The 14,328-nt window shown below is 44.3% G+C and overlaps 1 protein-coding gene across 4 annotated transcripts in view; it reads left to right on the top strand.

Moving 5' to 3' along the window:
* GTF2H1 (general transcription factor IIH subunit 1) overlaps positions 1–14,328 on the top strand; it is a 412,621-nt gene that overhangs the window by 356,367 nt on the left and 41,926 nt on the right. Inside the window, exon 15 of one of the 4 annotated variants that reach the window (XM_085648058.1) lies at positions 2,222–2,568. The exons of 2 other annotated variants lie outside the window; for them this stretch is intronic. In XM_085648058.1, the coding sequence (XP_085504184.1) occupies positions 2,222–2,233 (12 nt within the window). In that variant the 3' untranslated portion in view covers positions 2,234–2,568. Of the gene's footprint in view, positions 1–2,221; positions 2,569–14,328 lie in introns of those variants that run through there. One more of the 4 variants, XM_085648056.1, reaches the window with a different exon arrangement.

Below are 14,328 nucleotides of genomic sequence, written 5' to 3'. Positions count from 1 at the left end.
GACTCACTCTCTTGCAGCCTACAACAGTTTGTATCTTGGAAAGTGGCATTTTTAGAAGCCATAACCTCACTCAGGTGCATCAGTGAACTTTAACACTCATCATCCATTCAAGTACGCAAGGACAGTGTGGTCCTTACGACTAACCCAAAGTTGCTGCCCAGGTTAGTTTCACTTTGCCACTTTAATCGGACTACTGACCTGCTCATATTCTTTCCACAAGCCGATTTGGTAGCGGAAATGGTATTGCCCATCTTGGACGTCAAGCAGGCACTCAGGTTACTATAATGACAGAGCTAGGTCCTTCAGCAAAACTAAAGCGCTCTTGGTTGCTTTTGCTAAACCCCACAAAGGTCAACCCATTTCCAAGGCAGACATTGCCAGGTGGATTGTCAAGTGTATCCACACTTAATATGCCAAAGCCAAATGTGTGCCCACAGTTCCTTTCAGGGCGCACTCTAAATGCGAAAAGGAGGCTACAACAGCCTAATTAAGTAAAATTTTGTTAGTAGACCTCTACAAGGCATCTACTTGTCAACAACACAAACTTTTACAAAGCATTGGTCAGTGGACATTCTAACCTGTTAATAGACTGTGGTTGGCAAAATTGTGCTAAGAACATAGCTTCAAACACCCATATCATCTGTGCACTGGCCACTGCTAAGCGGGAAACAGCTTTACAGTTGATGGAGAGCATATTTTTGCACCTTGTAGTGCTGTAGATTCACATGTTCCCACCCTCCTCCCTGAAAACTGACAGTGATTACTATAATCACACTTAACTTTTCTACCTGTTTATAATACGCATGGCACATCACAGTAGTCTTACTTTGCAGTCTACTTTCATCTTCAACTCGCTGAATGGAAAACTATTTTGGGTGGAGTCTGGGCCAGTCTGGGCCAATGCACAGTGTGGAGCAAGAGTGGAGTCACAGCACATCCATTGACTGTTTTTTGAAGAAAAACAAGTTGTAGTGTCAAGCCCAACTCTTGATGGCAGGTGTGATGTTGAGAATGTGAATCTAGATCTGAACATGCTATGAACAGATGCTTACAGGTTAACATTTTCCAGATGATTGATGTACATATGCAAAAAGAACAAATGATGGATGGATGGAATGCTGAGCAAATCAAACATTTACCCCAGTCACCCCAGTCACCAATCTGGGTTAAATCCATTGTTTCAGGGAGGACCTGGCCTAGCAGTTTGGGCTGGACTGCTCCTATGAGGAGCAGGGTCAAGACTGGTTTGCATGAGGCTGTGACCAAACTGGGGTGGCATAGTAAGCAAAAAATGATGAATTAAACACAGATCTCTTGACTTGGGGTGAGTGTTTGAAAAATTCAGCACTCCATCCATCATCTTGTTGTGTTTGCTATGTTCGCACTAAGTGGCCATGGGTAAGCCTGGACGTGGATCACTTGCTTGCTGTGCCACTGGATTCGAGCTAGCCTGGCTGTTGTTGGTGATACACCACAAACGGCCCATGATGCTGGTTTCTGGTCCAGTGAGGACCTGGCATGGCAGTTCGAGTGGACTGTTCTCATGATGCGTAGGGTCAGGACTGATTTGCATAAGGCTGGACCCAAACTGGGGCGACATAGTGAGCAAAAGAATGATGGATTAAACCCAGATCGCTTGACTGGGGGTGAGTGGTTCGAAGTTTTCAGCACTCAGCCCATCATCTTGTGTTTGATTGATATTCATATATCTGTTTGAGATGTTCTGTTCAAGCAAAGTAAAAAACACTGTCTCCTCGAGGTAAATCAACTTGTACACCCTCTAGATTGATTTCCAAATCAAGGACCCACTCCTTATCCCCCCCCCTCCCCCCCCCCACCACCACCAAGTCTAGATACTGAAACCAATGAACAAACCAAATTGTTTGATTTTAGTATGATAAAAACAATGCTGACTTTCAGTTTCATTGCAACTACAAAGGTAGCTTAAGTAGACTTTCCTTTCCATACTTATTCGGCATAGACCAAATAGACAACCATCTTCCTCCTGAGTTTTCCCAGTAAATTTGGTTTGGGCTTTTATGAGGGCCTAGTGGACATCTCATCTTGTTCAAAGGGTGCATCAGGTTAACAGGTGGTTTGCCAATAGACACTTTTTATTGTGTTATCAACATTTAGGAGGGGAATGCTGTTTACTGTACCTCCTCACTCAACCCCTTCGTTTTTAAATCAAAAACTCTTGGCTCTCTTTTCTTTGCTGCAGTGGAAAAGTTAAGTGATGGGACAATACTTGCAAAGTGGGCTTTTGTGATGAAGAATTGCACGTTTATCGCGAAGAAGCGCCACGGACTCTGTCCTTTGTACAGCTTGGGAGACCTTATGACCACATCGCCAAAAGCTGGGCCCAGAACTCTCCAGAAAACGAGATTACACTTGTTCTCAAGACATACCTATTATTAACCTTCTTCTGGGAATTAAATTACGGGGTCAATTTAAAATATCAACGTTCGAAACACATTTATTAACAAGTGAAAATAAATGTACGAATCTAAAATATGACTGCATGCGAACAAATGGTACTGGAATAAACCAAAGAAAAAACAATGAAAATAGGAAACCTTAACGTTTTTGTTATAGTTACTGATTGTAGTAAACAGTCTAAATTAATTGACGGATTTTTAAACTATATTTTTGTTTTTTATTATGATACTCTTTAAGTGCCTTGGATTTACCGGCATACCTCCCTGCAGTGTCTGTCTTCAGTAACCTCGTGCCCATAATTTGACCATCCACCAGAGCACTGAGAGGAGTTAAGGCTGTTTAGCAGATATTAACTGAGTAATTTCAATTATGCTTACTTTGTGGATTGTAATCATACAATCACTTCAACTGCAGCTTGCTGAAGCAACTTGTATTTTTTTTTTTATTACACGTGAAGTAGAGGACAAACGCTGATCATTCAATAATGTAGTCATTTGGGGCAGGGCTCTTTCTTTAGTGAGCTCTTGGCACAAGGAGTGATCTTAGTCTACCTTCTGCATGCTCAACCCCGGCCCAGTTGAGCATGTTCTCTGGCCCCAAGGGTTTGCATCTGTCCAGCAGCTGCTGCCTTTCTGCAAAGTGACCAGAACAGTGCCCGACTGACGACAGCTGGGACGCTGATCAGATCTTTAACAAATGAACATAATTTACATATAAGGCCTTCGTCCTAGTCTAGATCTGTGCACCCTCCATCTCTCCCTCAAAAAGGAGAAATTCAAAATGCTCACTTTGGCTCAAGCCTGGTCTGCCCTGGACGAAGGAGACTGGATGGTAGCGCTGGACATGTAGGATGCGGATTTCCAGATTTCAGTCCTGCCTGCCCACCAGCACTATCTGCGGTTTAATGAAGGCCACAAACACTTTCCGTTCACCGTGCTCCCCTTTGGCCTTACCAGCGCCCCTCGGGTGTTCAAGGTCCTGGTGGTGGTTGCAGCTCATCTGCGAGTATCAGGAATGCCAATCTTCACCCATCTCGACTGGCTGTTGAAGGCGGGCTTGCCCCAGGCTGTCGGCCCCCCACCTCCAGTCTATGGCGAACCATCTGCAATCATTTGGGTTTACTATCAACGTGACAATGTGGCAAAGTCACACTCAGATACTCCCTTTCAACAGAGCTTTTATGGATATGGTGCAGTTTCTGGCTTATGGGTGGCGAGTCCAGGATATTCAGGCTATGACCCAGATGTTTCAGCATTTATCTTAAGTTTCGATGGGACTGATTATGAGGCTGCTGGACCTCATGGCCTCCTGCATCCTGCTGGTGACGCATGCTAGATGGAATATACGGGCTCTGCAGTGAGACCTGAAGTACCAGTGGGCGAAGCATCAGGGGAATCGCTCAGACCTGGTCCAGATCTCGGAGGGAACTGCGAAGGATCTGCAGTGGTAGCCAACGAACCACGATTAGGTCAGAGGCAGACCCTTGTTTCATCCACAACCAGATCTCAAAGTATTAACAGATGCAATGCACCTGGGTTTGGGCGGCCATCAAGGGGAGGTGAAGATCAGAGGTCTCTGGTAGAATTTGGACTCCACATCAACCTGCTAGAGCTCAGTTCGATCCGTCTGGCATGGAAAGCCTTTCTACCCTCTGTTAGAAATTGGGTTTCAGTTATGCACCCTGTCCAAGCAGGAACCACAATCCTAGTGAGGGTAAGTGTAGTATATGCTAAACGTTTACCTGCGCTCACCCTCTGGTAGCTTGGCAGAGAGGAGTCAGGCTAAACTAAAGAAGCAATGTGTAAAGTATTTCTGAACACACCGTGAAAACACCATAAAAGTAATCCACACCAGTTAGAAAAATAGCCAATATTTATCAAAACAAGACCAAATCTATCAAAATCCAACATACACAAGTCAAGATATGAATGTTTGCAAGATTAAATAAAAAATTAGGTGCTTAAACCTGGGCTATCTGGTCACGCTTGACTGGGGCCTACCCAAAAGTTCAGTCCGACCGCATTGGAGCTTGGGCAGGATACAGGACTCATGCAGACTCACTGACAATACCTTGCGGGCGTCGAAGCTCAGGGACGATGCATTGAGCAAGAGAGAGGATGCGTTGCTGTCAAAGGTGATGCGTTGTTTCCAAAGTCGGACAAAATCATTGCTGCGTTGATTTCAAGAGTGCTGTGCGTGTAGTCGATGCATTGATGTCAAACAGCTGGGGTGTGGGCGATGCGTTGGTGCAAAGCTGCGCAGGGCTGGAAATGCGTCTGGGACGGTGCATCAGACGCTGGCCATGTGATGTCAGTGACTTGTGCAGCAGCAGTGATGTGGGGCACTGCATTGGCAAAGTTGGGGCTGCTTTTTAAGTCGAGGTTGTTACATTGTGCAGTCAGTGAAACGTGTCCACGGCTTCGGTGCAGGCAGCAGAGACATGGCGATATCACAGGTGAATGCACTGGTTTCGATACTCGTTGGTGTCGATGCTCTGGTTTCTTGGGTTGCATCACAAAACACTCACTTCCACAAGCCCAGACTGAATTTGGATTTGGCAGAGTAGGACTCACAGCAGAGGAGCCCAGGTGTTAGTAGCAATATGCAGGTGAAGTCTTTGATATTCCTGAGACTTCAGAAACAGGAGGCAAGCTCAACTTGGAGAACCCTTAAGAGATGCAGGATGTAAAGAGTCCAGTCCTCTCAGTAACAGGCAAGAAGTAGCAGACAGTAGGCCAGCACAGCAAAGCAAGTAGCAAAGTGGCAGTCCCTCCAGGCAGCACAACAGATCTTCTTCCTGGTAGAATGTCCTCCGTTCCAGAAGTGTTCTGAGTATATGGTGTCAGACGTCCAGTAGTAGTAGTAATAGTAGTAATCTTTTTCAGTTACATAAATAACCATAAAAGGTATAAGAGATCAAATCACATCAATCATCCATCATGGTAGATAAAATACATAATACACAGATCGTAAGCTAAACTAAAAGAAGAGAAAACGGGCACTGTTACTGCATATACCAACAACAATAAAAAATCAGTTACTATAAACATGCTAAGGCTAGGCTCCATGGATCTTGGCGATGCTACTGTAAAAATGAACCATGTATATAGAAGTACTCATCTCTCCCAGCATGGAGAGGAACACCATTGCAGGCCTGACATGTGAAAACTGGGCCTCTCTCAAGATGGAAAGCAGGAACTTTTTACTTGGAAGAGTGTATCTGCAACAGAACATTACAACATGTGTCATGGACTGGGCTGAGACTTTCACATTCACAAGCACCTAAAGAGCCATCAGCGGCCGTACCCATGGGCACACTGATAAATGGCAGGAAAGAGTTCAGCCTAAACCTTGTTAAAAGCTGGCGATGATAAACGTTATTTACCCAGGTCCGGTATGGTTCTAGGAAGTACAGTTTTAATCGAACTGTAGGCTCGGATAGCTGGCTTACACATTTCCTGATCCTCCCCAAATACTGTAAGACAAGATATGAAATGCTGTTTAAACCATAGATAGCCTGCCTGGATAATTTCCTCGGCTGCGTAAAAAGTCTGGGACGGCCCAAAAGATTTCCTTGCACACTGGATGTAACATAACCAGGGGTTTGCTTTAGAGTTGGCTAAAGAAAGACAGTCCCGAATAATCAGCCTGTTAAGAGTTGGCTCACTCTTATACCTACGTTTAATGAGGTCCAAATGTACCCGAGGCCAAGTTCCTCATGTACTGCGAATGTGGGAGAGCTGTGGTGCACACCCAGCAGTCACGGCATTCTCAGCATATAAGAGTACTGGTAAAACCAGAGAACCTGCCCGAGGGGGGAACCCCTTGGATTTCCAGCAATGCTGCTTCTAGGCCATTGCTATAGATGGTGAATAAGAAGGGGGCCAAAATACACCCCTGTCTCACACCTTTGGTAATAGCAAATCTTTTTGTACAAGAACCATCCTTCCTAAATCTAACCGAGGCAGACGTAATCATATGGATATCTGCTAAGAAAGAAACAAGGGCTTCCTCCACCCCTAGAAACCACTATAAGGACCACAACTTTGATCGGTTCAGCCAGTCAAAGACTGGCTAGAGATCCATAAATCCCCAAAAGAGTGAACTCTTTTTGGCCATCGTATACTTTTGGATCAGGAGGTGTAAATTTAAACATTTGTCACTGTTACCCAGATCGGGCCTAAACCTGTACTGAGAATAAAGGACAATGTTCTTCTCTTTGGGCCAGTTAGACAGCTTTGTTAAAACAACCTGACTCAAAACCTTAAATGTAGTGTCAATGAGGGAAATTGACCTGTAATAATTTGGGTCTGCCTTTTTGAAAACCTGCACTATGATGGATTGCGACAAAGCACTCAGGGGGCCATATTAGCAACGTCATTTAAGATGTTAGTCAACAGTGGCGCCCAGATGGCAACGTCACTCTCGAAGAGATCAGCTGGCACGCCATCTGGTCCAGGAGCCTTATTGCAGGACAAGCATCTATGGCACTGGAAACTTCCACAATAGAAAAGGAGAGACAGGAAGAACTAACTACCTTTGAACTGGAGTCAGGGTTTATTGACTCATTACTGTCACTAAAAGAATAGATATGAGAAAATTGCTAGCACATACCAACTGATCCCAAATGTCGAACTTAAGGAAGTCTTTCCACTCTTTCAATACCAACTTATAGTTTAAACTAGCACTCTCTATCTCCGACCTGACTGTAGGGCAGCGCTTAAGAGCTGTTTTCGATGTGCAGTGGGCTTGTTAGCATACCTTGTTAAACCACTGAGGTCTAGTAATGTCAGAAGGGCCACAACTGGGGGCAGTAGGGGCAGACTTGACCCCAGAGCAAAGTGTCGATAACGCAATGATAACATTCTCAGGACAGAGATGCGGATCAAGACGACATACAACCTCTCGGCTAAGCTGACTAAAAAGAGTCCCACAGAGTTCCACTGGGTTGATTTCATACAAACGTAAACGTCTACCTTGGTCTACAAGGGGTCACGTGTTACATACAAGGAGTAGGTGAGGAAGTACCCTTACTCCAGTATTTTAGCACCAGGCTCAGATTTTATGATCGCTCCACTCTGTCCATTTGATCTGGTAGCCCCCAGGGAACTCGAGAGGGATGGTGATATCCGGATATGATATACAGTTGATTCAGCCCTTCTGCCGACATATGTGGGAGCTGCCTGGACACTGGGGATAATCAGGTTCTGGGAGTGGATCAGACAATTTAACTGCTCTTGAGAAGAATGTTCGAAATGGGAGAGTGGAGACTCTTCATCAGCTAACGGGCCCTGAAATGCGAAGCAAGGCCCTGGGCAGGGATTTATATTAAAGACACCCATGACCATTATCTACACCCTTCTTGCTGAAGCACCTCTACAGGGGTCCAAAGAGTTCTTAAACTTCTCCATGACCATACCAGTCTTACAGATAGCTTCAGAATAAGGGGAGCGACCATTAGGGTTGTAAACGTTAAAAATTAGCACTTGTCAGGAAAAGTAGGTAAGGCGGCCCCTGCATAAGGGCAGTCTGTCTCCACCTTGGTAGCCTCACAGGTTAATGCTAGAGAGACTAAAATGCACAATCGGCCTTTGCTCGCCCAGAGGGAGAATGTATTGGTGTCCAAAAAAAAAAAGGGGGAATACAATTATGTAAACAAGCATTTTCAATGCAATAGGTCTAGCATTTGTGATAGTTTAAGCTATTGGCATTGTAAATGACGATGCCTTTTATTTATGCTTTCAAAACCAAAACATAAATAAAAGGCATTGCCATTTTCAATGCCAATATCTCAAACTTGTGTAAATGTGAGACCTATTGCATGGCAAATACTTGATTTGACCTGTCGGGTCAAGCACCTTCCGGTGAGGGAGGAAGGCTGTGTGGCTGGCCTAGCACCTGTTCTCTTTGCCTAGGTCTTCTGGGCTCTTCCTTTTCGGGTCAGCTCCACCCTGTGGACAAAGCTTTGTGGGATTATGGGAATCGCCCTGCTATCGTCTCTCTTGCCAACACAGTTGTCTTGCTCCCTCTCTTCTTCTCCATCTGTTCCTTTACCCCTGAAGAGGTTTGATGCCAATTGGTGGGCAGGGACAGCACTGCAAGCACCAGTACTTTCGACCTTACACCCTTCACCAGTCCCGAATGCCCACGTTGACCGTGAAACACACGGTTAGGGATCCAGGTCCCCTCCGTTGATAAGAAAAGCGAGCTCCCTATAACCCTTTGGCACAAGCCAATGATCGCACATTGTAACGTATCGTACATCTGTTCATGCTTAATCTGTGGCACAGGGTTGGTATTAAGTAAACTTCGTTTAAAAGCCGAACTTCTGAAAATCATTTCAGATTGTGGTTTTCGCCTAAATAAACACAAATCTAACTCACATGATCTCTATTAGCATTCATACATTATACCTCTACGAAGATCATAGCCAGTTTGGGCGATCTCTGCTTGAATCTGGTTTCCCCCTTTAATCTGTGTGATCCTGGGCAAATCTCTTTACGGCTTTGTCTGTGCCTCTTATTTTCTCAGAAATAATGCTCAGAAACGGACTACCTCAGAGAAACAAACGCAATGACTGCTGCATCAGGAATTGCACATCTCAAAAATGTCTCACCTTTCCATACATAGCGTCATAAAAACATCCCCAAATATAAACCTTTACATGCTTGTCGGTGTGACAGGCTAACGCTCAATGAATTACAAGCATTTGCTATGCAATCGGTCTTGCATTGGCTGCTTGGAAAGTGAAAGTGTACATAGTGAGCTGAACGTAAGGAAAGCACGTCGTGCCTGCAGTAGGAGAAACTCGTTAAAGAAAATAGTGCTTCCAGACAAAATAAGACCTACCGTGTAATAACCAAAGTAAAAAGGGCCAGTTCTCATGGGAGGTTACACATGAAGACGAGGAGGGACTAAGAAGCCTTTTAACAAATCAGAAGCCAGCATTTAAGAAGGGCAATGCACAAGCCAACAACAAATATGTGCAAAGAGTGGGCAGGGCATCTATTCCATACTCCAGTACATCGCATGCGCTGCCCAGGCTCGACCTAAAAATGAGTGGTATTAATAGACCATGTTTCTTGAAAAGCTAAAACTTAACTTGGTACAATTTAATACAGTGTAGCCAATTTTGGTCCCTAATCTTAGAATCTAAACCTGCTATGTTGCATTATAGGAATCCCAGCTGGTCACTGATGTGAGAATCTGATGGTCCGCGTTCCACCTCCATTTCCATCGATTTCTCCTCCACCCCACATGCTAGGCTAGGTAGTGAATCTACCCTCTCCAGGGTGCCCAGGGTTTCAAATCTGTTGGAGATGGGGAAGTGAGCAAGACTCTTCCCTGAGGGCCCAACGGAATGTGAAAGGGGTCGGGGGGGGGGGGTAGGAGGGGGGGCGGGTACCTCAGGGTGTTAGAAGTTGTTTACCCCTAAAGCTAAAAAAAATCAGGGTAAGCTTGTTGCTCCCAGATGGACTTTCTGAGCATGGCTGAGAAGGTCTGGGGCACCCGGGCAAAGAAGGCATGACTTTTTACAGGGTCTGGGCCTAGCTTGTGAAAGGACCCTTGCGGACGCTTCCCAATACCCGAGCTCCCTAAGTACTGGGAAGAGGCCGGGATTCTGGCAGCAGCCCATCTATTGTTGAGATTCACCACCCTGGGTCCCTTCTACTCAACGTAGGGCTACGTCCAACCAACCCTACTTTACGGACCATGTTTATCTGGGTATGGAAAACATTGTCCTCCCCCTGCCTTTATTGACAGCCAGCGGGATACCTTCTTCTTAAGTTGAAAAAAGCCCTCTTGGGTGTTGGGAATGATAGGAGGCACATTCACTAGGACTATTATGTAAGGAATAGTGGAAGATCTAAAGAGCCACTCGTACTGAGGGGAGCCCCAGGGCCATTCCCCATTACTGGGGCAGAGGGAACCTCAGAAAAATTCCTTGGGTGGGACTACCTGACCGTACCACATCCTGAGGTTACTGATTCAGGGGCGTTGGAATCATTGGAAATACCTGTTAGTGCATGTTTAGGGTTGAGATTTATGCTCAGTTGGAGGTCCCCATGTCTTATTGAGGTCGGGCGGAAGCAGGACCCATAGCGGCTGTAGAAACTGGACAGTTTAGGTGAATGAGATGAGGTGGGCAGTCGCCATTTGCAGCGGTTCCCATCATAACCACGCCAGCACCAGAAGGGGGCATTATGTGAAGGGGGATGTATTGGTTCTTCTGGGTTTTAAAAAAACAACCATATAATCCGGGGTCTTCTATGCCAGCTGCCTATAGAAGGAAGAAAACTGGACACCCATGTCAACAAGAGTAAAGTCATAAGGAATACAGAGGATTAAAGAGTGAAAAGACCCTTGTTAGTGATTGGATTTCCATCACTCACCAACGTGATCATTATCGTTAGGGTTTCCAGCCAACCTACCACTTGCCCTCTTGATGATAGAGGGGTAATGGGTGGATTGTATCCTCTAAAGGGTCATACAGAGGAGACAGAAGGACAGAAAGAAGTTTGGCTCTCATCCACCTTCTAGGAAAATCCCAAAATATGCGTGGGAATGAAGGAGTGCAGTGCAAAAAGTGTATGCGTGATTAAAATAGGAATTGCAAAAGAAAGAAAATGTTTGTTAGAATATCAATTGCAATCCTAGTTAAAAACAGTGCAAATAAAGCAGTTTAAAAAATTACTGCTTTCAAAAGTGGTCGACATGTTTCAGCCTACTGGACAAGCGGTCCACGGCTTTCTTCAGGCCCGGTCTGTAAATATTATTGCTACTGCATAGAACCAAATTGTGTACGAAAGTAGTGAAAGAATAAGAAAATGTACATACAGGTTGGAATTGATACAACCTCTGTCATATACTGATCCTTCGTATCAGCGAAATGTATAGAATATCTGTAAAACACAAATGATAATACTCTTAGTGACAGCACAAAGGGGAAGGGTACAGGATCTTTACAACTGGAGATATACTCGGAGGTATACAGATAATTTATAGCCTCAGGACAGCTACAAGTATGTAATGTACCACCAATGTATAAATGCATTTGCTCACCTGTCTGGTATGAGGACTGGACCTCACCTCGCCTGGTACCAACTCAGATCAATAAGGCCCCGCTCTGAGAAGCATAAATAAAAGGGGACAGGTAAGAATAGATTGCACGCATCACACTATCCTATTGTTCCTCCCATATGTCCTAATTACATGGATGTCAGGGTCACCCTCTTTCAACTTATCAGAGAGGTGAAATGTATATTCGAGTATACAGTGCGAGTTAATAACCTATATCAAAACATGGCATTTAAGTCTAGCGATAAAGCAAACAGACACTTGTAACTATTCAATCTATCCACATCTCGAACATAATGCGTGTTCATCAAAGATGTAAACAGTCATGGATCGCCGCATCAGTAAAAAACGCCACAGTGCGTGAACTGAATATGCACGATCTACAAAGGATACTGCAGACAAGGATATCATTTGTATTCGCTGGCACGGTCTTCCATGCGGGATCTAAAGACAAAGCGCCCTTTCACATGAACTGCATAGATCAAGAAGTCTATTTTGCCAGAATGAAAAAAAGACTATTATGTCAAAGTCAAAGCATGTCTCAAGTCCGTTATTCAACATAGAGTAAATAATCTCACTGAGCTCGATCAAGGTGCTAAAAAAGGGGAGAAATCTAAACAAGCATGCTGTTGTATAGCAAAATAGCAGTCCTTAAATAAAAGAAGCGACCCCTTGCTGAACCTCACCTATCCGTCGTTGCCTCGAGCTCCGACCGAACTGGGAGTGAAGGTAATCGTCTGGGAGGTCGGTGGGTCTTTTGTATTGTGTGGGTAGCTCACAGGTGAATTGAGTTGCTGACGCCGCGTCACTCGATAGTGTCGTCACATGAAACTACAAAATGATGTCTCAGATGCAGGTCCCATTTCTTAAAGCCCCTCAATTTTCTGATCTCGGGCAATCTAGCACCCTCCCACAGCGGGGTCTCCCTGGTAGGCTTCCCCTCCCATTTAATCTGCTTTTCCATATTCTTCCAGGCCGCCAGCACTTGGTGGGTGGCCGGCAGGAGACGCGTACTCCCTGCTACCCTGTACAGGTAGTGTAATTGAGTGCGGTTTCGGATTTGTAGTCTTTACAGTCTATAGGTAGGATGATCTCCCAGCGCATGATTCCATTCATCAATAACTAGAAGATGGGCTGCCCTATCATATGCTCTAATATCTGACAAGGCCAAACCCCTATTATATGGATTGCGTTGCAACGTTTGCAGTGCTATTCGTGGATGGGCTCCGTCCCATAGAAGGAGACGTAGTTCGCTGTTAATGGCAGTGAAAATATCTTCTGGTAACTTGTGATAGGTATTTTGTAAAATGTAAAGGAACTGGGTTAGCGTTACCACCTTGTACTTAGCAGCTCTCCCCATGATGGTCAGAGGGAGTTTCCTCCACCTCTTCACATCGTCCTGAAAGTTCAGAAGTACTCCTCTAATATTACGTTTAGGCTATCTGGTTTTAGGTTTAAACCTATAATAACTGATAAAACCCTACCGGAAGGAAAATAGCTTTCACCGGCGTAAACCTATTAACACTGAAAAACCACCTTTGCAACCACAAACTAAGTGCCATTCATAGAAAGAAACAGATTAGTGAAAGTCATTTTTATTTCTTCCTGAAAGGGCCAATACATTGTAACTTTGTTATACAAGGTAACATCAAGAAAGACTGGGCTAACGTTATTCTGCTTGAGTTTTGTTGTTAGGGATGTCACTAAAACATTGTCTCTTCTTTCTTCTGCTTTTTTCAATTTTGTTGTCTTTGGTATAAAGATGCAGTGTTTAGAAGCATGTTTTAGGTCTTATTTAGTTATTTTATAAACTGTAGAGAATCGGGAAATATCAAAACCATATTTGAAATGTTGGTTACATTTGATTTCACTGATAGGTAAAATGGCTGGTTTCATAAAAATCATTCCTAATATCTACCATCACATTAACCCACAGACAGAAAATGGATGAAATCCTTTGATACATCAGCCCCCTTTTCTAGTGAGTCAGTATTGATTGTAAGTGAATTGCCAAACACCCCAGTCTTTAAACATTCAATTAAAGGTGTAGTGACAGCTATATGTGAAAATAATGTTGTCACCAAGCATCTGAGATAGTGATGGAAACATGACACCAGGCTTTTGGTAAACATGGAAAGCAGTGACACTTGGAATGCTGCTGAAAAAAGTTCCTTCCAAGTTCAATACAGATTGGAATGATATTGTTTGTATTTGCAGTAATTCAGCTACGTATATGAAAAAGTTGTATGATGGCCTGTCAAAATCGATACCTGAGCTGAAGTGCTTCCCTGTAAGAGATCCTTGTCACTTGCTAGATGTTATGCTGAAAGCAACTTTACAATCTACAGAGTTAATGAAGAATGCTATTGACTTTGTGGTCCATTCTGGTGCAGTAAAAATGTGTTTGGCCATCATATACCCTGTGCATAGGCTACCTATACACATGCACTATCAGTGCAGAAAGCAAGCAATAATTAAAATTGAATTAAAAGTCCATAAACACCGGAAAAACACTGTTTCTGTTGTTTTTAATGGCGCGAAAATGTGTAACCACTGATAACCACTGTTTTTTAAGGTATTGAAAAAACTGAAAAAACCCCACCAGAATTTACCAAAAATAGAAACTGAAAACAGGAAAGCCTAATTACGTTCTATTTTGGCTACAGGGTCAGTGGTGATATAGAGTCCCAAGTAGGTGGAAGAGGTGTGGCGCCACGGCCAGGGCAACTGACTCCGGAATCTGGGGATCATGGTTCGATCCCCGGCGCCGGCGGCAGATTAGCCCATCACCATTTGACTCTGGGCAATAGC

This window comes from Triturus cristatus, chromosome 3_2, assembly GCF_964204655.1.
Source record: "Triturus cristatus chromosome 3_2, aTriCri1.1, whole genome shotgun sequence".
In the NCBI taxonomy this organism is placed as follows: Eukaryota; Metazoa; Chordata; class Amphibia; order Caudata; family Salamandridae; genus Triturus; species Triturus cristatus.
The sequence above is the reverse complement of the archived record's forward strand: the minus strand, read 5'-3'. Positions and strand labels throughout refer to the sequence as shown.